This window comes from Mus pahari, chromosome 5, assembly GCF_900095145.1.
Source record: "Mus pahari chromosome 5, PAHARI_EIJ_v1.1, whole genome shotgun sequence".
Lineage (NCBI taxonomy): Eukaryota > Metazoa > Chordata > Mammalia > Rodentia > Muridae > Mus > Mus pahari.
Window position 1 is genome coordinate 123,039,609 of NC_034594.1, and position 26,567 is coordinate 123,066,175.

The following is a 26,567-nucleotide window of genomic DNA, read 5'->3' on the forward strand; positions in this document are numbered from 1 at the left end:
CCTCCTCCTCCTCCTCCTCCTTCTTCTTCTTCTTCTTCGTTTTTCAAGATAGGGTTTCTCTAAGTAGTCCTGGCTGCCCTGGAACTTACTCTGTAGATGAGGATGACCTCGAACTCAGAAATCCTCCTGCCTCTGCTTCTCAAGTACTGAGATTAAAGGCATGCACCACCACTGCCCAGCATAAGTGCTTTTTAATAAAGCACAGAAGAAAAATATTATCATCACAGGGCTTGTTGAGCATGCATCAAATTCAAGGCATTTTCTAGATGCTGCCTCTCTGTCTTCCCAAGAGGCCTACTGTCGACTCCATGAGACATCATTATAAATAACAGATTTTATAAAAAATAGTATGTATTACTATAAATTATATTAGGCTTTAGTGTCTAAGATAATGTGGGAAGCCGCCACAGTCGCCATTACAAGATGGTGCCCGACCCGAAAGGCATACATGCCACGTTGCTGGCAAACCATTCAGCGTGCATGTGCGAGGAGTCATAATGACGAATCACAGCTCAACCCGGAGCATATTAATGAGGGCTCAAGTTGAGAACCAATCACGCAGAGACACATTGTTCCTAGGCCTATATAAGCAGCAACCGTTTCTGGGCTGGGGTCTTTCACTTCTGCAATCAAACCCGCAATAAACGTCTGTAGAAGAATCCTGTTGTGGCACGTCCTTCCTGCTGGCGAGGCGGTGCGTGCGACAAGATAATTTGTGTGTGTGTGTGTGTGTGTGTGTGTGTGTGTGTGTGTGTGTGTGTCATGTGTGTGGGCAGCACAGAGAGGCCAGAAGAAGGTGTTGGATGTCCTGGAACTGGAGTTACAGGTGGTTGTGAGCTACACTGCTAGAACTCTGGCCACCAAACTCTGGTACTTGGGAATAATAGCAAGTGGTCTTACCCACTGAACCGTCTCTCCAGCCCTGTGTATTAGTACTTACATTTAAAAGTCAATAAAGTTAATTCTGTTAGGTTAAATGATTTATCGGTGAGTTATCTTTCATAAAAGGTAAACCATTTTTTGATTCCAGTATGACTGTCCCCTGTGCCTTCTCCTTTGTACACTTAGACAGAGACTAAAGCCAAACCAATAGTAATTAAGATGGCTTCCACTTACTGGAGGAGAATAGATGGTTTCCTACATTACAAAAGGTCCTGTTTCTGCACGTGTAGTTGATCTACCTAGAGATCTAGAAGCTCATCTTACTCTGACCCTTACAGCCCTCTAATCTGTGCCTATTTGCATTAGTCTCAATTCATCTTAATTACAACAAGTAAAGCACACTCCCATATTCCTCATAAGAAATCAGACCAAGCTGGGCGGTGGTGGCACACACCTTTAATCCCAGCACTTTGGAGGCAGAAGCAGGTGGATTTCTGAGTTCGAGGCCAGCCTGGTCTACAAAGTGAGTTCCAGGACAGCCAGAACTATACAGAGAAACCCTGGCTCAATACAAACAAACAAACAAACAAACAAACAAAAACAATACAAAACAAAAAACAACAACAACAACAAAAAGAAATCGGACAAAACTGACCACTTTCTTGATTTTCCCAAGTTAACTTTGGAAACACTTAAAAAGCTTCAGATGTCACACTGTCGCACTGTTTCCTAAACACTACCATCACAGACTTCATGATCTCATTCTCAGAGTTGTAAGCATGAAGAAGGGAGTAGCTATAAAGCAGATAGAGCTTGAACTGTTGGAGAAATGTGTGTTCATTGTTGATAAATGATTATCCCTATAGTCTAGGAGTGTCTTGTCATGGCATCCCAAAGCGAGTATCCATTATCACATATCATTTCAAAGGAGCTTAGTCTGGGCTGGGTCCCAACTCGGATGATAGACAGCTGCTTATGGCTCAGGGATCCCGCCAAAGGAAATGACATTAACTCCACAACTAACATTCTCCAAGAGAAACCAGTGACTCAGGACAGTGCTAGGCGGGAGCTGGCCCTGTTTCTATTGAGATGTCAAATCTAAGCCCCAGCTTCTGTCTTAGTCACCAAGATTAAGCCTTGCCTGCAGGTCTAGAATTACCTTACTTTGAGTGTCTGTCTTCATCCTTAATCTTTTCCATAGTGAATTAAACTTTACCAAACAATGGGGGGGGGAGCCAGTGTACTCAGTTGATTCTGTGCAATTATGTTGACACTGGTAACAAAGATGATTAACCTTGAAAAGTCAACCAGCTCAGATCAAGCCAGTGCGATCGCTGTGATGGTTTGCCTACATTTAAAATTCTACTGCTAAAAGATCTAAAGAAACTAACCTACAACTAATCAGGTGGAAGAGAAGATAGAGTCTACATGTAAACAGATGCACTCTAACCAAAACCTAACCTGAAGGCTGCACTAAGGATGCTATTACAGTCAGGGTGGACAGAATCTTACTACTGAGAAGAGAGATAGTGATCTTTGATCAGCAACTAGCAACTCCAATTGATCTCAGAGCTGTTAAAAAAAAAAAAAAAAAAAAACAAAACAAAACAAAAAAACCTCCACCCTGATATTACTGTCACCTTTCTTGCTTGTTTTCAGTTTCACTTCCTGATGTGCAGTGTCACTGTAGGACAAGTAACTAGTGTGGGTACTGCTCCATCCTGTTCCTTCTCTCTAAAAGAATTATCAGCATTGTCTCATTCTTGTAGGAGCACACAGACTCCCTTACATGGTTACACTAAACAATTGATAACTGGGGACTCAGAAAGCCATGCGGGGTGGATGGTAGGGGAGAGGTAGACAGATATGATGAATGCATGCTGTATGGATGTTTAGAAATACCATTCCAAACTGACTAAAATGTGCAATAATTGCAACAACTGATGGGAGAAAATTCAATTAAAAATCTCCCAGCACTGGAAACAGAAACAGAAAGATTGTGAGTTTAATATCGGGCAGAGCTACACAGTAAATCTGACCCCCGCCATGAGCTTGTCTCAAAAATACACAGAACAGAAAGAAACTACACAATGTGTACCATGGGGATAACATATCAAGCTTTCCCATGCACTGGCAGAACATTTTAATGTAGCCCAGGCCATCTAGAAAACAACCACTATGGAACTAGGATTCAGAGTGTCCCAGACTGTCAGTTTCTCTAGGCATCTGTTGTTTGACAAAACTTTCCCTGGGGAGATGCAACAAACACATCTACTCACCCCAGAGAGTGAGTCTATGACAGACCAAAGTACTGATGCCACCATAGTCCAACTCACAGTAAACTAATGAATTTTTCTGCAACTATAGGTATATCAGTGCCAGGTTCCTTACAAGAGCAGAAATGTATCAAAGACGGCAACATCACCAAAACCCACCCCAGAACAGGTGACAGCTTCCAAAAACTGGGAACCTGGAGCCCTCTGCACAGCCTACATGCAGCTCAACAGGTTGGAGAAAGTTCTGTGGAAGTCACTCTAGTTTTAAATCTCCTTCCAGGAAGGTGGATCTTCCTGAACCTACTATGTGTTGTTTAGCTCCTTCCTGCTTAAGAATCCCTACAGGACAGAACAATCTTGGAGGAAGCTGTTAATACAAGAGCATCTGATAGGAGCAAACCAAGCTCTGCCCTCGAGAAACAATTCTATAGTTAGATTTCTTCATGATGCTCAGCACAAAGTCTGAAGCAATTAGTAGCATGAAGAAGTACGACATCAAGACAATGAGCCAAAGATAGACTTACCCATATCCTTGCCACACTTCATGAGTCCTTAAAAAAAAAAAATCTCAAGAAGTGGAAGTCCATAGGACCACAACCACATGGAATGGAAGTTATAAAACTTGATTAGATTTTATAAAGAACTAAGCAAAAATTGGAGAAGTGAAAGATAAAAGTTAATAGCTTCAGCCTGGACAGATGGTTCAGTGGTTAAGAAGGTATCCTGCTCTTCCAGAGAGCCATGATTAGCTTCCCAGCTGACATCAGTTGGTTCCCAACTGTCTTATCTCCAAATCCAGGTGATTGGACACCTCTGGCCATCTTGGATACCTGAGCTCACATTCACATACCCACACAGACACATAATTAAAAATAAATTTAATATCTTTTTGAAAATCTTGGTAACCTATGGATTTCTGAAATACATTTCATGGTACAAAAGCAAAAATATGAAAAGTAATTGCAATTTCTACATTTCTTTTCCCACTAAAAAGAGGACTTGTGGCCAGACATGGGTACAAGAGAATCATCAACTACTGTGGATCTTTTGACAATCAATTAGATATGATTTCTAATTTGAATTAACAAACTGCCTAAACTAGACCATCCTCCTCACTGTGATAGGATATCCATCACCCAATCTGTTGATGGAACATGAATAGAACAGAAAATAGAGGGTGCCTTCTTTTTCCTTGTCTTGCTATTTGAACCGAGAAGTCTTATCTTGCCTAAGATGAGTTCTTGGGCTGGAATTAACACTAACATCCCCCCTTCATTCTCAAGCCCTGTGATGGCTAACCTTAACCATGAACTTGACACACTAGAACCACTTGGGAGAAGAGTCTCAGTGAGGGGCTGTCTAGATCAGTTGACCTGGGGGTGTATCTTTTGGGGATTATCATAATTATGTTATTTGAATGGGAAAACTCGATGAACACAAACACGCATGTATTCATGCTCTCTGCTCTAGACTGTGAATATGACCAACTGCTTCAGTTTACCCCATCTTTATTTCCCCACTATCATGGACTGCTAATCTGGAATCATGAGCCACATACACACCCTTTCTCCTTCAATTTGATTTGTTAGAGTAATTCATCACAGCAATTGGAAATGAAATTAAGACAGGCCTTTATATTAGCACTAAATTATGCCTCCACATGTTGTGTGTCTCCATCATGAGAAAATAGATGATGAGGCTTCTCAGACTTTACAATCTTGTGGGCTTCTACTCAGTATTATAGTGAAGCAATTAATAATTGCGATGGGCTCTGTTTGCTGAAGAAGTCTGATACACTAGACTTCCTCTTCCTCACTTTAGTATTGCCATAATAAGACTCATTTTTAATATTTGGTATAGTTCTTTGCTTTGGTAGTTATAATTTAGTCACTTTCATATATTTTTGCTATTAGCGGCATCTTACTTTCTGAAGTCCCAGAAATGTGCTTAATTTTTTTTTAACATTTTAAAAGAAATCACATTGTGCACACAGGAATGTATTATTTATGAGAACCCTGTGAGGCTGACACCCCAGAGGACGCTACTGATACTCTTCATTCCAGATGAGGCAGAGCCCAATGCTCCCGGGCACATAACTGAGAACATTGGCCATACCAGCATAGTACTGCTTTTTGGATTACATGCCCAGTACTGGTAGGGTTTTGTCCCCCAATGTTAGTGTAATAACCTGGAAGAATGCCTGACCACATTTCAGACATCATGAGGTGTCACTCATTTTTAAAGGGCCTTCCCTCACAACAGGCAATGCTTGTACATACATGTGGTTGACCTCTCTCGTGAAAGACTAGCCTTCATGTCTGTGGATGGACAGTGGCCCTCTGTTGCCAATATGTGGTAGGGAAAAAGTGTGGATTTTTTTTTAAAACTACAAGGGTTATGATTCATTTTCTAAGAAAAAAATGGAAACTTTCATAAAATGTGTTCGTTTTGTTTTGTTTTGTTTTGTTTGACACAAAGACTCATGCTATAGCTTTGAACATGTGGCATTCTCCAGTCTTCCAGCATCCTGAGTATGGAAATTATAGGTGTGAGCCACCCCACTGCATTAATATCATGAATGCTTAATTCTTGATCTTTCCTTATGAAGCTAAAGTTTCACTGGTAACAAAACAATGAAAAAGCTGCAACACATTCTACAGGAATGGATATCTTTAATGTTGAAAAAGCACCTTAAAGCAAAGCTACTCCATGCTCTACCACCATCTTATAACATAGCACCAGTAGAAAGAAGTAAGAGACCTCGGTGACTGCAAACACTGCCTCAGCCCACAGTATTCTCCAATGCAGAGGTATAGTTTTAGAAGTCCCATCCTGGACCTTAGCAAAGCCAGATTGATGGCTCTTCTGTCATCTACTGCTCAGTACAGGTTATCTGACTTTGTCCCGTCTTCCTTTTTTTTTAATTTTTATTTTATTTATGTATTTATGTATTTATTTATTTTGCCAGTGTTGCTCTATACTGAAAGAGTTCAGTAATACATTTTTAAAAGATCTTCCTGGCAGTGTGGCACACTCCTGTAATCTCAACACTGGATTCCAGAAAACCAAATAACCCCATTAAAAAATGGGGTACAGAGCTAAACAAAGAATTCTCAACTGAGGAATAGCAAATGGCTAAGAAGCACCTCAAAAAATGTCCAACATCCTTAATCATCAGGAAAATGCAGATCAAAACAACCCTGAGATTCTACCTCAGTCAGAATGGCTAAGATCAAAAATTCAGGTGACAGCAGATGCTGGCAAGGATGTGGAGAAAGAGGAACACTCCTCAATTGCTGGTGGGATTGCAAGCTTGTACAACCACTCTGGAAATCAGTCTGGCGGTTCCTAGGAAAATTGGACATGGTACTACTGGAGGATCCAGCAATACCTCTCCTGGGCATATATCCAGAAGATGTTCCAACTGGTAATAAGAACACATGCTCTACTATGTTCATAGCAGCCTTATTTATAATAAGCCAGAAGCTGGAAAGAACCCAGATGTCCCTCAACAGAGGAATGGATACAGAAAATGTGGTGCATTTATAAAATGGAGTACTACTCAGCTATTAAAAACAATGAATTTATGAAATTCCTAGGCAAATGGATGGATCTGGAGGGTATCATCCTGAGTGAGGTAACCCAATCACAAAAGAACTCACATGATATGCACTCACTGATAATTGGATAATAGCCCAGAAACTTAGAATACCCAAGTTACAATTTGCAAAACACATGAAACTCAAGAAGGAAGACCAAAGTGTGGACACATCACCCCTTCTTAGAATTGGGAACAAAACAGTGACAAAGTTTGGAGCTGAGATGAAAGGATGGACCATCCCAAAACTGCCCTACCCAGGGGTCCATCCCATAATCAGCCACCAAATGCAGACACTATTGCATACACCAGCAAGATTTTGCTGAAAGGACCCTGATATAGCTGTCTCTTGTGAGGCTATGCCAGTGCCTGGCAAACACAGAAGTGGATGCTCACAGTCAGCTATTGGATAGAACACAGGGCCCCCCAATGGAGGAGCTAGAGAAAGTACCCAAGGAGCTGAAGGGGTCTGCAACCCTATAGGTGGAACAACAATATGAACTAACCAATACCCACCAGAGCTCGCATCTCTAGCTACATAGGTAGCAGAAGATGGCCTAGTCAGCCATCATTGGGAAGAGAGGCCCCTTGGTCTTGCAAACTTTATAAGCCCCAGTACAGGGGAACACAAGGGCCTAGAAGTGGGAGTGGGTGTGTAGGGGAGCAGGGGCTAGAGTATAGGGGACTTTCAGGATAGCATTTGAAATGTAACTGAAGTAAATACCTAATAAAAAATTAGAAAAAAAAAAGAAAAAAGAAAGAAAGAAAAAAGAAAATAGCTGTCAGTTGAAGGCTAGCTTGGGCCACACAGTGAGCACTGAGCGAGCCTCAGATACACAGCAGGACCCTAACACAAAATTGATTAGTAGAAAAAATATCTTCCTGTGAAAACCATAAAGCATATTCCATCTATACAAACATACTCAATTTTGTTATGATACACACAGAGACCAAGACAATGACAAAAACTATAAAATCATAGGATACTCATCGTTTAAAAGAACGCTGAGCATGCATTTAATCCCAGCACTCCAGAGGCAGGGGCAAGCAGTTTTTGAATCTATGAGTTCAAAGCCCGCCTAGTCTACACAGTACATTTCAGGCTTATCAAGGATACAATAGTGAGACCTTACATAAATAAATAAATAAATAAATAAATAAATAAATAAATAAGCAAGCAGATAAGCAGCAAATAAATGAATAAGAATGAAATAAAAGATTCATGCAGTTCAGAAAGACTAATATCACACTTTTAGTCTCATATGCAGAATCAGGATTTAACAAAATACAAAAATGAAGGTTGGCAGGGCCTGTTTGGAAGGAGGGAGGGACTAAGCTTCGATGTGCTGAATTAGCATTTGTATCTCCAGTACTTCTTACAGGGATTGCTATGCTGCAAGCATACCCTGAATGACAATACATATTTAAATAAAGGTTGCAATAGGTTTACAGGTAGAAGGACTTAGAAGTCCAAGTATTGAACTGCAAACTGTATCTGGTCACAAGCTTAAGTCTCCAGACCTTCATTTGTCTTTCTTCTCCCTTCTCTGTTCTAGAGGCCAGATTCCATGCAGAAGTTTGAAAGTTACCAGTCTGAATGAATTCTCTGAGGCTTATATAAGAACAACTATCTCTCCGAGGGTGATGGAGTGAGAAATAAAAATGTAAACTGTACTGAAGATATAAAACAGTTTATGGGCTGCAAAGATGGCTCAGTTAGGAGTGTGTGATGCTCCTGCAGATCAGAGATCAATTCCCTGTACCATATTGGCAGCTTACAGCTTCTGGTAACACCAGCTCCAGGGAGACCTTGACAAACCTCTTGCCTCTATGGGCACCTGCACTAATGTTCAAAAATAAATACAAATATAAATTAAAACAAATTTAAATTAAATAATTAAAATATATTAAAATAAAAATGAATTTTTATAAATGCTTTTTAACTAGCTTCATTTTAATCTATAGAAACTCATAATCATGAAGAAAAGTAAAATACATTTTGAGAAAACAAAGACTACTCCCCTAGCATTTTTGAACTAAACCTTGATTATTTGCTTTTTAAAAGAAAACGCTTTAAACATAAGGAAAAATACAGGTTATGGTACACAAAAATTACCAACCAAATATTAACAAAAGTAGAACTTAAAACAAAATTATTATCCTAGATAAAAATAACAGTACAATAATGTAATATCAATTCAACAAAAATTTATATAATTCTAAGTATATGTGCCAAATAATAACAATTGAAAATTTCATAAAGTAAATTTGGACATTAAACTTATTTTTACATGTGGTTTATTTATCAACATAGATAATATGCTAGCTGAAAGCACATATAAACTTGTTTTAAAATATTATGGAGTATAAGTGGAAAACTTGAAGGATAGCAATGGCAAAAGAATTATCAAATGTTTGAAAATTAATAAAGCCAAATCTACATGCCCTATGCATCAAAGAATAAATCACAGTGAAAATTAAAAATATTACATTAAAATATGACCTCTTGAAACTTATGAGGTAAGATAATGGTTTACAAACAATTAAATATTTAATATTCAGTAATCAAAATGCAAGAAGCAAAGCTAGCAGTATTCACAAATCACAGAAATGGTTGGTCTAGCTATCTAGGTTGTCCAAAGGATCAACAACAATCAATTACATTTTCATATGAAAACAAACTGTCTTGGTTGCTGTTCTATTGCTGTGAAGAGACACCATGATCAAGGTAACTCTTATAAAATAAACCATTTAATTAGGAACTTGCTTACAATTTCAGAGTTTGCCATTATAGTGGGAACCATGGCAGCAGGCAGGAAGATGTAACACTGACAGCTTACATTCTGATCCACAGGTAGCAGGCGGAGAGGCACTGGGACTGGTTGGAGCTATTAAACCTTCAAGCCCACCTCCAGTGACACACCTTCTCCAACAATGTCACACCTTCTAATACTTCCTAAATAGTTCTACTAATTGGGGACCAAGCATTCAAACACATGAGCCTATGAGGACCATTCTCATTTAAACCAACAAAAAACTAATTAAAAAATAAAATTTACAAATACTACTATAAAAACCCTAAGAAATCAGGGAATATATATATATATATATATATATATATATATATATATATATATNATATATATATATATATATATATATATATATATATATATATTATGTATAAATTTTCATATATGTTTATATGTATGTATATATATTTTTATATATTTGTGTATATATAAGAATTCTTGTAGAAAACTACAACAAATACTAAGTTAATTAAAAATGATTGATCATCATATCATTTCTATCTTAATTGATATTGAGCTATCAAATCATTACAGGAGTCAAGGGAAGAGTATGTATGTGTCTGTGTGTGTGTATGTGTCTGTGTCTCAATGCATATGTTCACATGAGATGACAAACTAAGTCCAAAATTTATATGAAGGTTCAGGAGTAAAAAGAAAATAATCATTTTTTGTCTTGGAGAAGAAATAAGAGCTTTATGATAATATATATATATATGCATTTCAAATCTTTGCAATTGGGGCAGTTTCATACTGGGGCAAACTCAAACCAATAGACCAATAGGAATGAAAAATAAATCAAGTCATATATATATATAATTGTCTAAATTATAGCAATACAGAATGGTTATCAGTAGAATGCATAGTTTAAAATCTACTCAATTAATGAAATATGTGACAATATACACATGTGGAATTCTATTCACAACATCATTCTGAATCCAGATGTTTAGAGAAATGTAAGGGGCGGGACAAAATTTACCCATGACATTAGATGTAAATATAAGTTCTAAGAGGAAATTTATGAACTACAAGAAACGTGAACCAACCATTGAGAGTATTTACAGTGGACATTTTTTATTTAGGTGATGATTCCTAAGTGGAATACATATGTAAAATTTCATCAAGTTTAGCTTAGCAATGGTTCTCTTGGAGAAAGAGAAATGACAGGGAGAGCCAGGGAGAGAAAATGGGGGATGAGAGAAAGAGAGGAAGAGTGGGGAGGGAGAGTAAGACAGAAGGGGAAGGGGGGATTATAAAAGAAAATTAAAAAGTAACCAGAGGGGGAAAAAAAACATGAAAAAAAAAAGAAAAAAAAAACCCCTAAGCTTTTCAAGTATCAAGTCAGGAATGGCAAGTAGAGTGACGGAAGGAAAAGCCAGGGTTGCATTGAGTTTAGAGTTTCACAAACAACATACACTGAACATTTATTGTGAAGGAAGGGACAAATTTAGTTTTGGGTGATTTGGGTTGTTAATAAAAAGAAAGAAAACATTACAAGAGCTATAATATATTAATTTTACAATCCACACAGGGAAACAAAGGCTAACTAGGGAAGAATTAGAGAACTGTGTTTCACTAAGCAAAAATGAGGCTATAGCTTATTCATCAATACTCACAAAATTATTTCAAGTCCACTGAAACCTAACTGAATCCCATGTTCTGAACTCAGACAGGAACTCACCCACTCCCTTCTCTTTTACTGTTATTGACTTTGTTTGTTTGTTTGTTTTTTAATCAAAAGAGAGACTGTATTTTTTAATAAAATACAGAAAATCACAATGAATAATTCAAATTATTCAATTCTTCACTAAAAATTAGCCAACCATAGAAGGATTTGTTTAGCATTTCTAGCTAAGTGGAAGTTTATACAATTATTTGCCTTGGAGATGCATATTAACACACAGTGCTAAACTGAGAAGTTCATTTGTCTTCTCTCTACAAAGTCACATGCAACTATGCTCTTTGATAAATGTGACGTGCTAACATTTTTGTCTTGTTCCATGAAGTTTGGTGTTTTCACAGATGTTTTGGTTATCTTTTTTCCTAAATCCTCCTCCTCTCTGAAGATTTACAGCAATCAAAAGACATGAGTTTGTTTTGTAATGCAACATAACCCAGTATACCACATTGTGTTTGTGAGTATAATACAAATTCAAGGAGTAGCTTAAAATTTCAGTTTTATTAGCAGCACCAGCAATCTGTGTGTGTGTGTGTGTGTGTGTGTGTGTCACACACACACACACACACACACCACATAAGTTTCCCTCCCAGGAGAAATGTATCACTTACTATAATGTGCTGATAAGGATCTATGAAAGACATTTTGGTCCCAGCTGCAGGAATTCTCACACTTCCCAGGTCTTTTCTGGTACTGTAGCTTCTTGAAGCCTACAAAAACAAGCAATCATTATCATTAACTTTCCTCCTGGACTCAGTTCCGAGGTTAAACTGTGGTGACTAGGCATCTTAGGATATGCAAGTCTACGGAAGTAGGCCAGGTGGACTGAGTTCTCTCGATATGACTTTTCAGTACATATTTTCATTTATGTACAGCTTACAGGGGAATGTGAAGCATAGTTCGATGCTACCATTTAACTTCCATATTTATTCGTTCAAAATTTTTCAAAAGATTTTTGTTTTGGTTTACTTCTACGTGCCAAGTATATGATGAGAAATGTATTGAACTTCAGAAAAGTAAAATTATTAATGAGGGACTGGAAAGATAGCTCAGTACTTAACAGCACTACAGTACTCTTTCAGAGGACCTGGTGCACCTCACCCCACCCACATGAGGCATCTCACAACCACCACTAATTCCAGGTTCAAGACATTCAAAGTCCTCCTCTGGCCTTCAAGGATATCTACACTCACTAGTGCAAACCCACACCACTTACACATATGCATAACTAAAAAGAGTAAAGCTCTTTCTAAAATTATTACCACAAGAATAATGCATGCTCTTTGCATTTTCAGTTGCTTAGCATTACATAAATTCACACTAAGAAAAAGATAGCTTTCTCACCTTAAGTATTTATTAGGAACCTTAAACAGGCATTCATATTAAATGTGAATTTTAGTGATATCATTTCCTTTTACATCTAAGCCTCCAGTTTAAATGGAAACAGTTAAGTGAAAATAGTTTTCCAGTTTATTTGTTAATTGATCGATTTGTGTCAATCAATGCTCTTACACAGCTGTGACAACCTGCCAATAAAATGTATCCATCCGTGTAATAGTAGCATGACTGTTAAAAGGATGCTCAACTGCTTTCTTCTGGTTGAATTTGAATCCTACTCCACAGGAGGCAATTTATGCCTGGTAATAACAACCTGGTCAAAACCCTGTGGCTAGGAAAATCACAAGTCCTAGGATTGGGCAATGAAGAAGGAAGGCAGGACTAAGAATTTCAGAGAGAGGACGGGGAACAGACTGGACAGAGATGAGAGAAAGATGGAGGAAGAAGACAAACCAGATCCCCGTGACTTTAAATAACCACAGGCAGCTATGGATATCATAGAAGGGCATAGAACAATATAGGGCAATTTGTCCAGTCTAGGTGGACAGCTTGTTTCAATATCAATTGGCTATGAGTTCTTTGCGTGGGCATTTTGTGGGTTGAGAATTTACTGCTATAAATCTGACTGATAAATTACAAGCCTCTAGAGTCTTGATTTTACTAGGTTATGGGGATTTGTGGCAGCTATCCACAGGGGGCTGAGGGCTGGGAAGGTACAAGGTACAAATGATGGAGGGAGGGAGGGACAGGGAAGAACCACCCAGGGAAAACAGGCAAGACCACCACAGTTTGCAGCTACCAATGGGAAAGGGGAAACTGCATTACTGGAGCATAGCTGGCATCCGCATGGATTGATTTTTAGTTGTTATATGCTACAACCTGCCAGTAGCAAGATCATCAATATTTCATCATGAGTGGATAGGGGCTTATAAGGCCTGAACATTATATACCTGGACATAAGCTTGTGTCCTTGGTCCTGTCTCCACCTCCCTAGGGCTGGGATTAAAACAGCATACCACCATACCCAACTTAAACATAATTATGTTTACTTTTAGTCATGCATTTTTTACATTTTCTTATTTGTGCAGGAGAGAGAATGTGTGTGTGTTTATGTGTATATCAATGCAAATGTGTCACTTGCATGTGAAGGTAAAAGGTGACTTATAGGAATGGTTCCTCTACCACATGGGTTCTATGGACCAAATTCATGTTGCCAGGTTTGGGATTGAGCATATTAACTCAGCAAGCCATGTCGCTGGTCCTGCTTATCATATATTTCTACCAGGCAGCACAAAGAATGTTTATTTCCAAGACAGGTTTTCTCTGGATAGCCCTAGATGTATTGAAACTATCTCTCTAGACCAGACTGGCCTCAAACTCACAGATTTCTACCTTCCTCTGCCTCCCAAGAGCTGGGATTAAAGGCTGCACCATCATTGCCCAGCATGTATATAGGATTTTAAATCAACTTTCACCCATCATTCTGGTTTTCTTTCAATAAACCAATATAAAGTTGTTGTGGGTTTTGTTTGTTTGTGTGTTTTTGTCTTTCATTGCCTTACTTTAAACTTAAATGAAACATTCCTAGGAATCATGGGTAGAGGCAAGAACATCAGGAGTTCAAGTCCAACCTGAGCTTTGTGAGATTTGAGTCTTCACGTTCTTTTACCACCAATAGAAAAACGTGATGATAAATGAGCCTATCACCAGTTTTAATGCTACAGTTTTAATGTTTGGGCTCACAGAAGTTCATTTTGACATTTAGTTTCCAAAAGTCAGATGGAATGCTACATGCCTATAATCCCAACACTTGGGAGGTAGATATAGTCAGATTAAGAATTCAAGGTCAGCTATCAACTCCTTCAGAGTTTGAGATCACCCTGGGCAACATGAGACCCTATATTTAAAAATTTTTTAAAAGAAAATGTAATTGATGATTTCAGATTATTATGCATCCTGCTCAGCTTCTCCCTCCAGGAAGCCTTGAATTCCTGTCCTGCTTCTCTAGATGATACGCTGTAACATGAACTTGGACATCAAATTAACTGCGTCCTCCTCTAGTTGCTATTGGTTGCCCATGGTCTTTACCATAGCAAGAAAAAAACAAACCAAGAGGGTGACTAATACCCAACCTGAAGTTTGGAAGGGATGAACTACATGTAAACTGCAACCCTATCTCATTCTGCTAATCCCTAACCACGAGGCTAATCCAACTCAAGTGGGCATCCAATACTGTCTTCTGGAGTTTTCAAGCACCAATACTTAAATGTGCACATATTCTCACATAAACATAAACACATGCACGTAATTACAATTTAAAATAACAAATAAGGCTAAAACTCACAAAGATTGTGATAACATACACAATACCTATACAGGTTCAAAAAGAGAAAAAGGAAAAAAAAATCCCAGCCCTAAGACGGGGAAATGAGCACTGAGTTCTACCCCTAACCTAGAAGCTATTACAATCAATCGATACCTTCTGGGAAAGGGAAAATTAGTTTTCTCCAGTAGAGTATCACTGGGTATATAACCTACAAGTCAGGGTAGGCCACATGCTAGGAGAAACTGGCCAACACAAAATGCACTTTTTGTTTTGTTTTGTTTTGTTTTGTTTTTTTATGCTCACGATGGGTTTTTTGGTTTTAGTGTTTTGGGGGAGGGGTGGTTTTGTTTTGTTTTGTTTTGTTTTAGCTTTTTTAATGTTTAGTTTGGGTTTTTATTGTTATAGTAGATCCATATTGAAATCTATGAAAGCAAAGAGGGTTATGACTGGTATTCTCACCAAAATTTTTCTCACCAAAATTATTCATGTTAAAAGCTATAGGTGGGCTATGGTGTAGTTCAGTGGTAGAATTCCTGCCTTGCATGTGTGTGGTCAGCAGACTTCTATAGCTATTGAATTCTCAAACTGCAGCTTTAGAAAAACAAACACTTCTCGGTAGACTAATCTGTTCATTCATGCAACCCCTAGGTCATTGCTAAGTATGAGCATATGTTAGGCACCAGATACAGTAAACAAGGCAGAGCTCCTGCCTCCCAGAAACCTAGAGATTGTAAACGTAGCAAAGAACAACATAGTGCTGCACACCTAATGCTTCTATGTTACTAAAAGCAGGGTCACTGTCTAGGATTGATGCCTTCTGATGGAAGGGCACCTTGAAATCTACCTCTTCAGTGAAAATAGTTTTCACGAGTCCTTTAGTCTTATAGCAGAAAACCAGGTATTCTTCACTTGATCAGTAAATGATTCTTTCATACTTATTTACTTCAAGCTAAAACAAGAAAACTTTTTCTACCATACCATAATCTGAATGTGTACACATACATATATATGTGGAAGTGAACTTAATGTGATGCTTTCACTAGGAACAAGGGACAGTATTGTATTGTCCTGTTTGATTACATGATAAGAGAAGTCCACCAAAATAGTTTTATGGCTCAACTCCTCACCGTTTGACAAACACTGATGTAGGAGACTTCAACAAGATTAGATTTTTTTCTACATCCCCATTCCCATCCCATTTCCTTCCTCTTTTCTATTCACAACCATACAGATTATCTTTCTGTTCTCCAAGTGTAGGATGTTTTCTCAGGTGCAAAACTATAACCTGCTTCTTTTGTCCATCCACTTATTTAACAAATATTCAAGTAGAACATTTAGCTATGTCTATCAATCATAGTCCAAGGCCCCAGAGGTAAAGCGACAATTGAGATAGCAGCTCATCATTGTAGGAACTTATATTTTACAGAACAACCAGAAAGTAAATAATGGAACAGGAAAAGGCAAGCGTCTCCTAAAGCTAGGCTCTGAAGAGGGGCTGGCCCAGGGAGGGTGAACGAGTGGACTTAGAAGATAATGTTCCCAGAAGGCATGTGGAGGAAGTGAGAGAGGACCTGTGGCTGCTAAATAAAAACCAACAGCAAAAACGGTTGGCGGTGAGGTTACAAAGGAAGCTGGGTTAGATCCTGCAGACCTCCGTAGGCATCACTTGTATGCCAGCTAAAACAGACCTAAGCTTCAGAATTCAGCTTCAAGGTCACTAACATCGAGAAATTTTCTGTGACCTTCAAAGCATGTCTGATTCTGTTTGTATTTTATACTTCTTCAAGCCTTTCACTCCCATTCCAACATGTCTGCATTCCCTTATGGAACTAAAGCCAGGCGTATGAAGTCAGTGACCATGTTCACTTTGCCCTCGCAGCTGTTCTGTGTGCATAGCACAGTGCCTACAACACAGAGGGTTCAAGGTAAAGGTGTGTTCAATGGATGATGGACAGAACTAGGAATAATGGCAGGTGTGTGCATATGGGAAGTTCTCACAATAACACTCTTTCAATGGTCCCCCTGTTTGTTCCTAACTATATTTAACAGCAAATAAGAAGCTATAAATGAGCCTGTACTTTAAAAAACAAAAAGAGGAAGAAGGAAAATTCCACAAGAACTGAGATGACTCTTCATTTAGAGGAAATCTGTTGCTGGGGACCAAAGCCTGGTGTCAGCAACTTTATTTCCTCTTTTCCCATCCAGTAGCTCCATTCATAACTACCATGTTCACCATCCGACTATTAGCCAAAACCACATCCTCCACCTAGACCTGGACAGACACTTCCCTGGCAGGAAATCTGTTTGAGATAGTTAACAGGTTAAGTATCCAGCTAATATTCTTTCTTAAATGTTTATATTATTCTGTGGTAATTTCATATATGCATACAGTGTACTTAGATCCAACCAATATTATTAAATCCACCCCCATCTTTCCTTGTCCCCACCTCTCTAAAACTACAGGGTTAAGAACTACGAGATAACTAGATATTAGACAAACATGACTCATGGCATTAATCCTTTAGTCCTAGAACAACTTCCTTTTTCTTGTCTCCTTTAATTCCACCCAGGTCTAAACTTTTTCCAGCTCTCATGAAATTTCAGGCCGCCTTAGATTTCCGTTAACTTTTGCAATGAGCAAAAGTAATGAACTCATGGATTTAGATACCAGGTCCATTTAGAATGGAAAGCAGAAACTGTTGCAGGAAGAGAAAGTGGGTCACTGACTTTCCTCGTCCCTTCCCAAGATCCAATATTTCTGCTCCATTTTTAAACTTCTTTTTCTGTAGCAAAATGCACTTACAAAAAGCAATTTACAGGAGGAAAATGGTTGGTTATTTGGCTTACAATCATAGGCTCCAGCCCATTATTAAGGGGAAGTCAAGGTGAGAAATCAAATAGTCCCACCATATCTATAGTCAAATCCCTAGAACCAAATCAAATGATGCACATCTGTATCCTAGTAGCCAGGAGATACGAACAGGAGCATCAGGAATCTAAGGTCATCTTCTGCTACATGAGTTTGAAGTCAGTTTGCCATACATGAGACCCTACCTCAAAATCAAAACAAAAACCAACCCACCAAACAACAACAAAACCATGCACAATATATAAAGTATACCAATAATCCAAATTTAGCATTTTTTATTTTATAAAAATATGTTAGCATCTTGGCTAAAAGTTCCATTTAAAGCCGGGCATGGTGACACACATCTTTAATCCCAGCACTCGGGAGGCAGAGGCAGGCGGATTTCTGAGTTCGAGGCCAGCCTAGTCTACAGAGTGAGTTCCAGGACAGCCAGGGCTATACAGAGAAACCCTGTTTTGGGGGAAAAAAAAAAGGTTGAATATCAAGCTAGACAAGCTTCCAGAACAGCAAAGAAAAGAAGTTGAAAAGTTCTTGATGTAGAAATACTGACAAAGCAGAAATATCATAAGTAATCAATTAACAACTCTTCAAAAGAACATAAGGCATATGAACATATCTTCCAGTATAGCAAGAACCAGAGAGAATAAAGACCTTTGGCATTCTAGGAAAGAGTTGTTCCTATCTTCCCCCAGTTTCTCAGCATGAATTTCTTTTTTCTTTTTTTCTTTTTTTAGAAAAGCAATTCTATTTATTATTGTGAATTAGACAGGTTTATCCCTATCACTTTATTTTATAATCATATAATTATTCATAATTATAATTATATATTCTCAATAGGTCAGTATATATTTCAGTTCTTCATGGTATTATAAAGCCCTCTATACAAGAATAAATACCCATATCTTTTTTTGTTGTTATTGTTTTTTACAAGACAGGGTTTCTCTGTGTAGTCCTGGCTGTCCTGGAGCTCACTCTGTAGACCAGGCTGGCCTCAAACTCAGAAATCCACCTACCTCTGCTTCCCAAGTGCTGGGATTAAAGGTGTGGTCCACCACTGCCCAGCAAATATCCATATCTTTTTTTATTACATATTTTCTTTATTTACATTTCAAATTCCCTATACCCTCCCCCTGCCCTTCTCCCCTACCCACCCACTCCCACTTCTTGGCCCTGGCATTCCCCTGTACAGGGGCATATAAAGTTTGCAAGACCTAGGGGCCTGTCTTCCCACTGATGGCTGACTAGGCCATCTTCTGCGACATATGCAGCTAGAGACACAAGCTCTGGGGGTACTGGTTAGTTCATATTGTTGTTCCACCTATAGGGTTGCAGACCCTTTCACCTCCTTGGGTATTTTCTCTAGCTCCTCCAAATCTTTTTTTTTTTTTTTTTGATATTTTCTTTATTTACATTTCAAATGCTATCCCGAAAGTTCCCCATACCCTCCCCCCGCCCCTGCTCCCCTACCCACACACTCCCACTTCTTGGCCCTGGCCTTTCCCTGTGCTGGGTCATATAAAGTTTGCAAGACCAAGGGGTCATTTCCCAATGATGGCCATGAATTTCTAACTAGTAAGGCAGTGCAGCCTCGAGAAGGTACAGCTCTGCTGCATTGCTGGTTGGTACTGGACAGAACATGGAAAATTCCACACTCCAGAGGTTGTCCGAGAAACCAAAGATCACAGAAGCAAACACCAGATACATCTTATACTATAATGTGATCCACACTGTCTGGGACAAAAACAAAACCAGACAATAGACCAGCCAGAAAATTAAATATGGCAAAAAGAACGATGTGTAAGGCTTCAGATACAATCTCCAACAAAACAGATGGGGAAAGGTTGATAGAGAAAGGCCTTGGTGATGCCCAGCGTATTCCTGATATGCTGAAAGAAGGTGGGCAAAGTTATGCCATGTGAGGATCCTAAAGGCAGAGAGGAAAACGTAGCCAGGGACTTGTAAACTGTCCAAATTTAGAAGGCATTCTTCAAGCCACTTGCAAGACAGATGTCATAGCAGTGATGTACTACTTATTTAAGATCCTTAAGTAAATCTTTGCCCAAGCACTGGCTGACAACTAAGCCATGCTAATCCAAGAAGAACCTTAGGAAAACTACACAGAAAGCAAAAGCAAGAATAGGGACAGAGGGTAACCTGAGCAAACATTCCTAAGCTTGACCACAGGAAAGCACGTCTGTGAAAAAGTTGAGAACCGTCACTGAAACAACTCAACAGTAGCAATAACTTATCCATAGAACATTTCAGAATCAAAAGACACCATCACATACAATTTACACTTTGGTGTGTAATCTAGACTTTCATTTTTAGAAGTAATCATAAGAAGGCCAGGAAGAGGGCTCAACTGGTAGAGGTGACTGCCACTAAGCTTGAGGACCTGAATTCAGATCCCAGGTCCTCCATGACGCATTGTTCTCTGACATCCTCCGGACAAGCTCCTTGGCAAGCACACACACAAACATGCTAAATAAATAAATAAACACACTAAATAAATAAACAAATTAATTAATTAATTAATGTAACAAGGTTTTTTAAACAAACAAATAAATAATAAAAAGGACAACAAAAACAGTGTTAATCATACACCAAAAATTTTCAAGGAGAAAGAGGAAAAGAAAAAAAATGGTAACAAATAATTGGCTGAAATTCCACTGTACCTGATTTACAAACATTTCAATAAAGCTCAGTTCCTCCAAGTGGGATAAATACAAAGAAGAATGATGTCTAGACACATAGTCAACCTGGTGAAATTCAAAGAAATAGAGAAGAATTTTAAGAGTAAGAAAATAACAGCTGCCCATGCACGAGAAAACCAAAGATCCACAAATGGCTCCTCATTGGAACCATACAACATCCTGAAGACAGTGGGACCACATGTTCAAAGTACAGAAAGAATTGAGCTGTACACTGAGAAAAACAGAGCCACCAAACTCTTTCAGTAATACAAGCAGACAGAATATCAGTATACTGGCCTATTCTGTTGATCATGTTTTATTTTTTATTTATCACTATATATATAGTTATAAATGTAGCTATATTGGAGTAAGGAAAAGACAGATGATCTGAATTCACAGGAAGAAATGAAGAATATCAGACTCAATATAAGTTTTAGTTTTATCTCTACATTTTATAGAAGGATGAGGTTTATAGAAACATGATTTATAACAATGCAGATATGATACATGTAACAGCAAGAAGCACTGTAACTACATGGAAAGACTATTTTACAAGAATAAGTTACTACTCACATGAAGAAGACTATAATAAATTAATACATATATAGATTAATTCCTAGAACTACTAACAAACTCACACAAATATAATTGAAATATTAACAAAATTATTTAAATGAACCACCAGGCCAAAATGAAACAAACAAACAAACAAGCATGATCACCAGAAAGTAGCTACTGAGTACAGGGAGCAGAAGACTAAAAATAAGTCAATAGAGAAATGAGATGCAGTTAAACAGAAACTTCAATGGCAGAGAGAATTTCAAACCCTATCTCTATCAACAATAAAGGTGAAACCAGATGAGGCATCACAGATCTGTAATCCCAGCACTTGGTAGGCTGTGTCAGGAGGATTATAGGTTCAAGGTCAGCCTGGCCAGAGAGAACCCTGAGAGCTACTGTATCCGCTGCTGGTTGCCTGCCAGCAGTAAATCATAAGACTCTATTGCTTAAGGCACAGCATACAGGACTAGAGAACTCAAGCTGAAAGTGATTCTTCCTCCCAGACAGTTAGTTTTTGTAGTTTTCACAGATACTATGCAGGCTCTTGGGCTGCTAGGGGATAATTATCATCAACATTCTCAGCTATGGACCCTGTATGTTGTATTACCAACCTGCAAGGCAAAATGAGGCAACATTGGCATGACTTATGGACTAACAAATTACTTTCTAATTGGAACTGAGGTCTTCTCCACAAGAAGGAATTCACGTCTGGTACTGAAAACGTGATCAAAGCGAATGGTCGGTGATGTCACAGGCGTTTCTGGGGATGATACCCTGGCTTGCTTGAGGTTCTTTTCTTTTTTTTTCTTTTTTCTTTCTTTCTTTCTTTCTTTTTTTTTTTAGTTTGCTTTTGAGATAAAGATAGAGATAGAGATAGAGATAGAGATAAAGATATAGAGATAAATAGAGATAAGATAGATAGAGATTAGATAGAGATAGAGATAGAGATAGAGATAAAGATAGGGAGATATGATGGTTAGCCAACTTGCCTTACAAATATTTATGCTTCTACCCATAAACAAGGCTGGTGTCAGTTTTGATCAAGTAGCTCACTTTGTGTAGTGTGTGGAGGTTACTGTATAGACCCACACCTAGTCAAAATGCTAAGAATAAGGCAACCCTGAATGCATAGCCATCTATCTCACCTTTCCGAGAGGCTCAAGGAACACTGTAGACCAGAAGATGAAAAGAATTTAAAAGCTGGGGAAACGGAATAGAGTGGTGTGGTGTCTGTTGTGTGGACATGGCAGGGTAATCATCCTCCTGAACTCGCAGCATCTGTGATCACCATCACAGGACATGAACAAGATGGAGATGTACAATATCATGTCCTGGAATAGGATGGCATTAGGAGCCCCAGCGTCTCTCTGGAGACCTAGAAGAATTTAGTGGGTGCTAAAGGAGAGAAACATTTTCTTGAGTGGTAAAGCCAGTGGTCAGTTGTTCATACTTTTGTAAATAACCTATTAAATAGCTTATGCTTTAACATTAATGAATTTCATTGGCTCACAAGGAAAAAAATCAGAAACCAATAAAACATGAAGGCATTGGGGGGGTGTATGTGTGTGTGCGCATGTGTGTGTGTGTGTGTGTGTGTGTGTGTGTGTGTGCGCGCGCACACACACACACATAGACTAGTCAACAAAAGAAAAGGAATCAGCAGAAGTGAGAACGAACCGAGGGTAATGAAGTGTGAATGTAGTCAAAGTGTATTATAAACATGTTTGAAAATATCACCATAAAACACGTCATGGAACATGCTAATAAAAACCTAAAATTTTAAGTAAGTAACAATAAACACAAGCACAAATGAAAAAAAAAAAAAAAAAGAACAAGTACATAGTAAGAAATGTTCTCAAAACCAAACAGCAAATTGATGTGCATAGATCTGTTCTCCAGTCAAAAGTCAATAGCTTTCAGACTAAATATTACCAAAGACTTGTAAACATATAAACAAAGTCTGTAAAACTCTAGCATGGCAGCCTAGTTATACTACTGTACCAATGTTAGTGCCCTGGCTTTGGCAAGTGCTTTGGTTACATACAATGGGGAACCTTAGTAAAAGGCACACAAGAACTAACTCTGCATAACACTTTAAGGGTTTCTTATCAACTCTCTCTGGGTTATTTTAAAACACAGTACGTGTTATGGGGGCTGTGGTTATGTCTGCCCTTAATCCCAGGGCTCTGGGATCCAAGGAAAGTGGATCTGTGAGTTCAAGATCAGCCCAGGCTACAGAGTGAGACTGTGTCTCAAAAAAAGAAATGTCAATAGACCTCATTTACATGTACAATGTTCATTCCAGGAAATGAAGCAGTCCTAAGGCAATTGGGTTAGGATATAGTCACTTTTCCTCAAGATAAAATCATACGTAGTCACTGTCAGTGAGTCCACTTGTGTAGTGCCGGTTAGGAGTCAGCTTCCTCTCACCCACTTTTCCCCCTCCTGTGACTGACGGTAACAGCAGCAGATACCTTAGGTTTCTGTGGTATCAAGCCATCTCTACCCAACTATCCATAGTAAACACTAGGAAATGCCTTTACCCCCACAATTAGCTAAGTCCTGGAAATCTTGCTACAACCAAGTTGCACAACTGCTATAATGACTCTTCACAAAACAGAAGGTTTTTCCTCATTTCTCCTAACTAGGCTAAACAACCAATCTTCCTGCGTAAAGACTATCTCCAAGCCTGGGTTAAGAGATATGAACCTCACAGTTTGGTTGATTTGGGAGGTTTTGGGTTTTATTTTGTTTTTTGTTTTCACTTGGTCTTTTTTCCATCCCTATGCCCCACCCCAATGTCCTATAATTAGAAACCTCTGGAATACTCAGAATTGGGATAAACTTCCCAACACACATTTGCTTCTGTTGGTTTTCAATAAGTGATTAATATCGTATGCTATGAACAAAACCCATTTAGTCATGTTGGGACAGCACAGGCTTCTCAGAAAAAGTGAATAAAAACAAAAAGTCTGCCCTCAAGTGCTTTGTCACTTCTGTCTCTCTGCTGAAAATGATGTAACAAAGGGAGAGCGTAGTATAATTAGAGCCGTGGCATCTGGTGGCAAGAGGACAGGAATTACATTTCCTGGGTAGTGACATGAGCTTTCAGGGCATAGCACCACCTTCTCAGCCAGAGCCAAATAGAGCTTGCTCCCTCTCCTGTCTTGATGCCTTGTGTATTCTGTTGTTTAACATGAGGAGGTGACTGTTCCATCTCACAGACTCATTGGACAAAAGGAGCAAATATATGTCAACTCCAACCACAATCCAATGAAATGAAGAAAATAATGTATTGTTTATAAAACTTATGCTTTCCCAAGCTGCCTCAACTCTATAGGAGGTCTTTGACTCTATGGGGAGTTCTAAAAAGTCTGAAGTTGGCCAGTTCATGGAGCAATTCTTATAAGGATCTTGTGCTTTTTTAATGGTCAACATTGAGTTTTTACCAGAAAATATGAAGTGCTTACAACTAGCACTGGTGCACTGGCTTGTCTGATGCTAACTAGAGCCAAGGTTTTCTTCAATATGGTGGATAAGCAGTTGCTTTGGGAACAAAAGAACTTGGCTATGGGTCCTATCAGTATCTTCCCTAGACATGCATAACCACTCAGGCATTACTAAAGTTCTGTTCTAGAATGGTATGAATGATGCTTCTCCTTTTTAAACTAGAACTAATCAAAGTATTCTATCAACCACAGGCAGAGAAAAATGAGCAATAGGAATGGAAACAGGAAATGTGCCAGGCATGGTGGCAGAGGCCTTTAATCTCATCATTCAGGAGGCAGAGGCATGTAGGTCTCTGAGTTAGAGACTAGCCTGTTCTATATAATGGGTTCCAGGTAATCCAAGGCTACATAATGAAACCCTATCTCAAAACAAACAAATAAAAAGGTAGTTAAGAAGGCATGTATAAGAAATGTCCCCCAAGCCACATTACTTTAGCACAGAAAGCCTGAGAGCTTTCTTGTTCCCTTGAAGATGTAAATGCACATTCTCAGTCTCGAAGACACAGGTTATCAACTAGGTGGGTTCCCAGCAGGTATGTGGAGGAAGAGCCTACCCAGCATATCACTACGAGGCACCTGTTGCCATATGCTGGAACCCATGCTCTTCCTTTGGAGCTGATATTTTTTTTTTCTCCTGCTTTCTCTTTTAGGTCTCTAATGCTTCTTCCTGATCACTCACATGTGCCTTCCTAAAGCTCACTCTAAACCCACAACCACATACAGAGCATGTACCAGTCAACAGAACAGCGTCTATTGGCCTAAAATAAGACTTCAGAGAAGCACAAAGTAGGAAGATATACAGAAAGGTGTCAAGGAAATGCTAGGAAAAGGCTTAGTGCTAAAGATTCCCAGTCAGCTGTGGCTCTCCCTGGAGCTGTCAGTGTTTTTCATAAACGCAATGTGAGGAAGCACTCTTGATATATCTACTAGCTCAGACCCTTGTGTTTCTATGTGCTAGTTCATTACAGCTGTGTACTTCATTACACACTGGTGGCCCTGACTCTGAAAAGCACAAGGAGAGTTCGGCTTCCTTCCCCATGTTCTCAACTTGGACCAGGAACAATTATTTAATTACTCTTGATTAAAAGGAAAAATAAACAAATGATGACTTTTTCATGGTATACTGGAGAAAACCTCCCAGAGTATAAATGAACCATGCACTGAGAATTCATGGAAGGCGATTCTCTATCCATAGACCCTAGAACAATAAACTACTAGGTATCTAGCAGTTGCTTGTTTCAGTACTAATTTTTTTCCATATCAAACTTAATTATGATCAAATTGATTTCATTAGATGTCTACTTAGATATTTTGGACGTTTTTATTCTTCTCTGTTTACTCTTCGCTCATACAATAAACACATACTGACCACAGTTTCCCCCCGCCAGTCCCCACCCAGTTCTCCCCTCTGCCTCCCGTCTGTCTCTGATCCACTCCTGTTTCCCTTAAGAAAAGAGCAGGCCTCGCAACAGTATCAATGGAACACAGCACAACAAGTGATAGTAAGACTAAATACACACTTGTGAATCATTCCCCAGCTACTTTATTAAGTAATGTATACATACTACCTCATTTATTTTTCTTTACAGGATAATAATTACTATTCACAATTTCGAGATTAAAACAAAATGAGTTTAGCAGGCCGAATGACTGGTCAAATTGACAACTTGAACTCAGGCAAACTCTACATCCATGCTGTATAAAAAATTTCTCCCAAGTAGGATGAAACATTAACAGGACTAAGCCAGCCCTAGAGTTCTGACCTGTTTGGTAGCAATTGTTTCTTTCTATATCATTCTGACATGGCAAATAAGATTCTAAAGGGCGGGGAAAGGCACTTGCTGTCAAGCCTGATGACTTGGGTTCAATAACCAGGACCCACATGGCGGAAGGAAGAAAACTAACTCTCCTAAGCTGTACTCTGACCAAAATACAGAGAGAGAGAGAGAGAGAGAGAGAGAGAGAGAGAGAGAGAGAGAGAGAGAGAGAGAGGGAGGGACGAAGAGAGACAGACAGACAGACAG

At 38.8% G+C, this 26,567-nt stretch overlaps 1 protein-coding gene across 1 annotated transcript in view; it reads right to left on the bottom strand.

The window, feature by feature from the left end:
* The window catches only part of Pla2g4a (phospholipase A2 group IVA), a 138,851-nt gene that overhangs the window by 101,582 nt on the left and 10,702 nt on the right, over positions 1–26,567 (bottom strand). The window contains exon 2 of the mRNA XM_021197604.1: positions 11,859–11,957. Coding sequence (XP_021053263.1) covers positions 11,859–11,891 — 33 coding nt within the window. The 5' untranslated portion in view covers positions 11,892–11,957. The remainder of the gene's footprint in view (positions 1–11,858; positions 11,958–26,567) is intronic.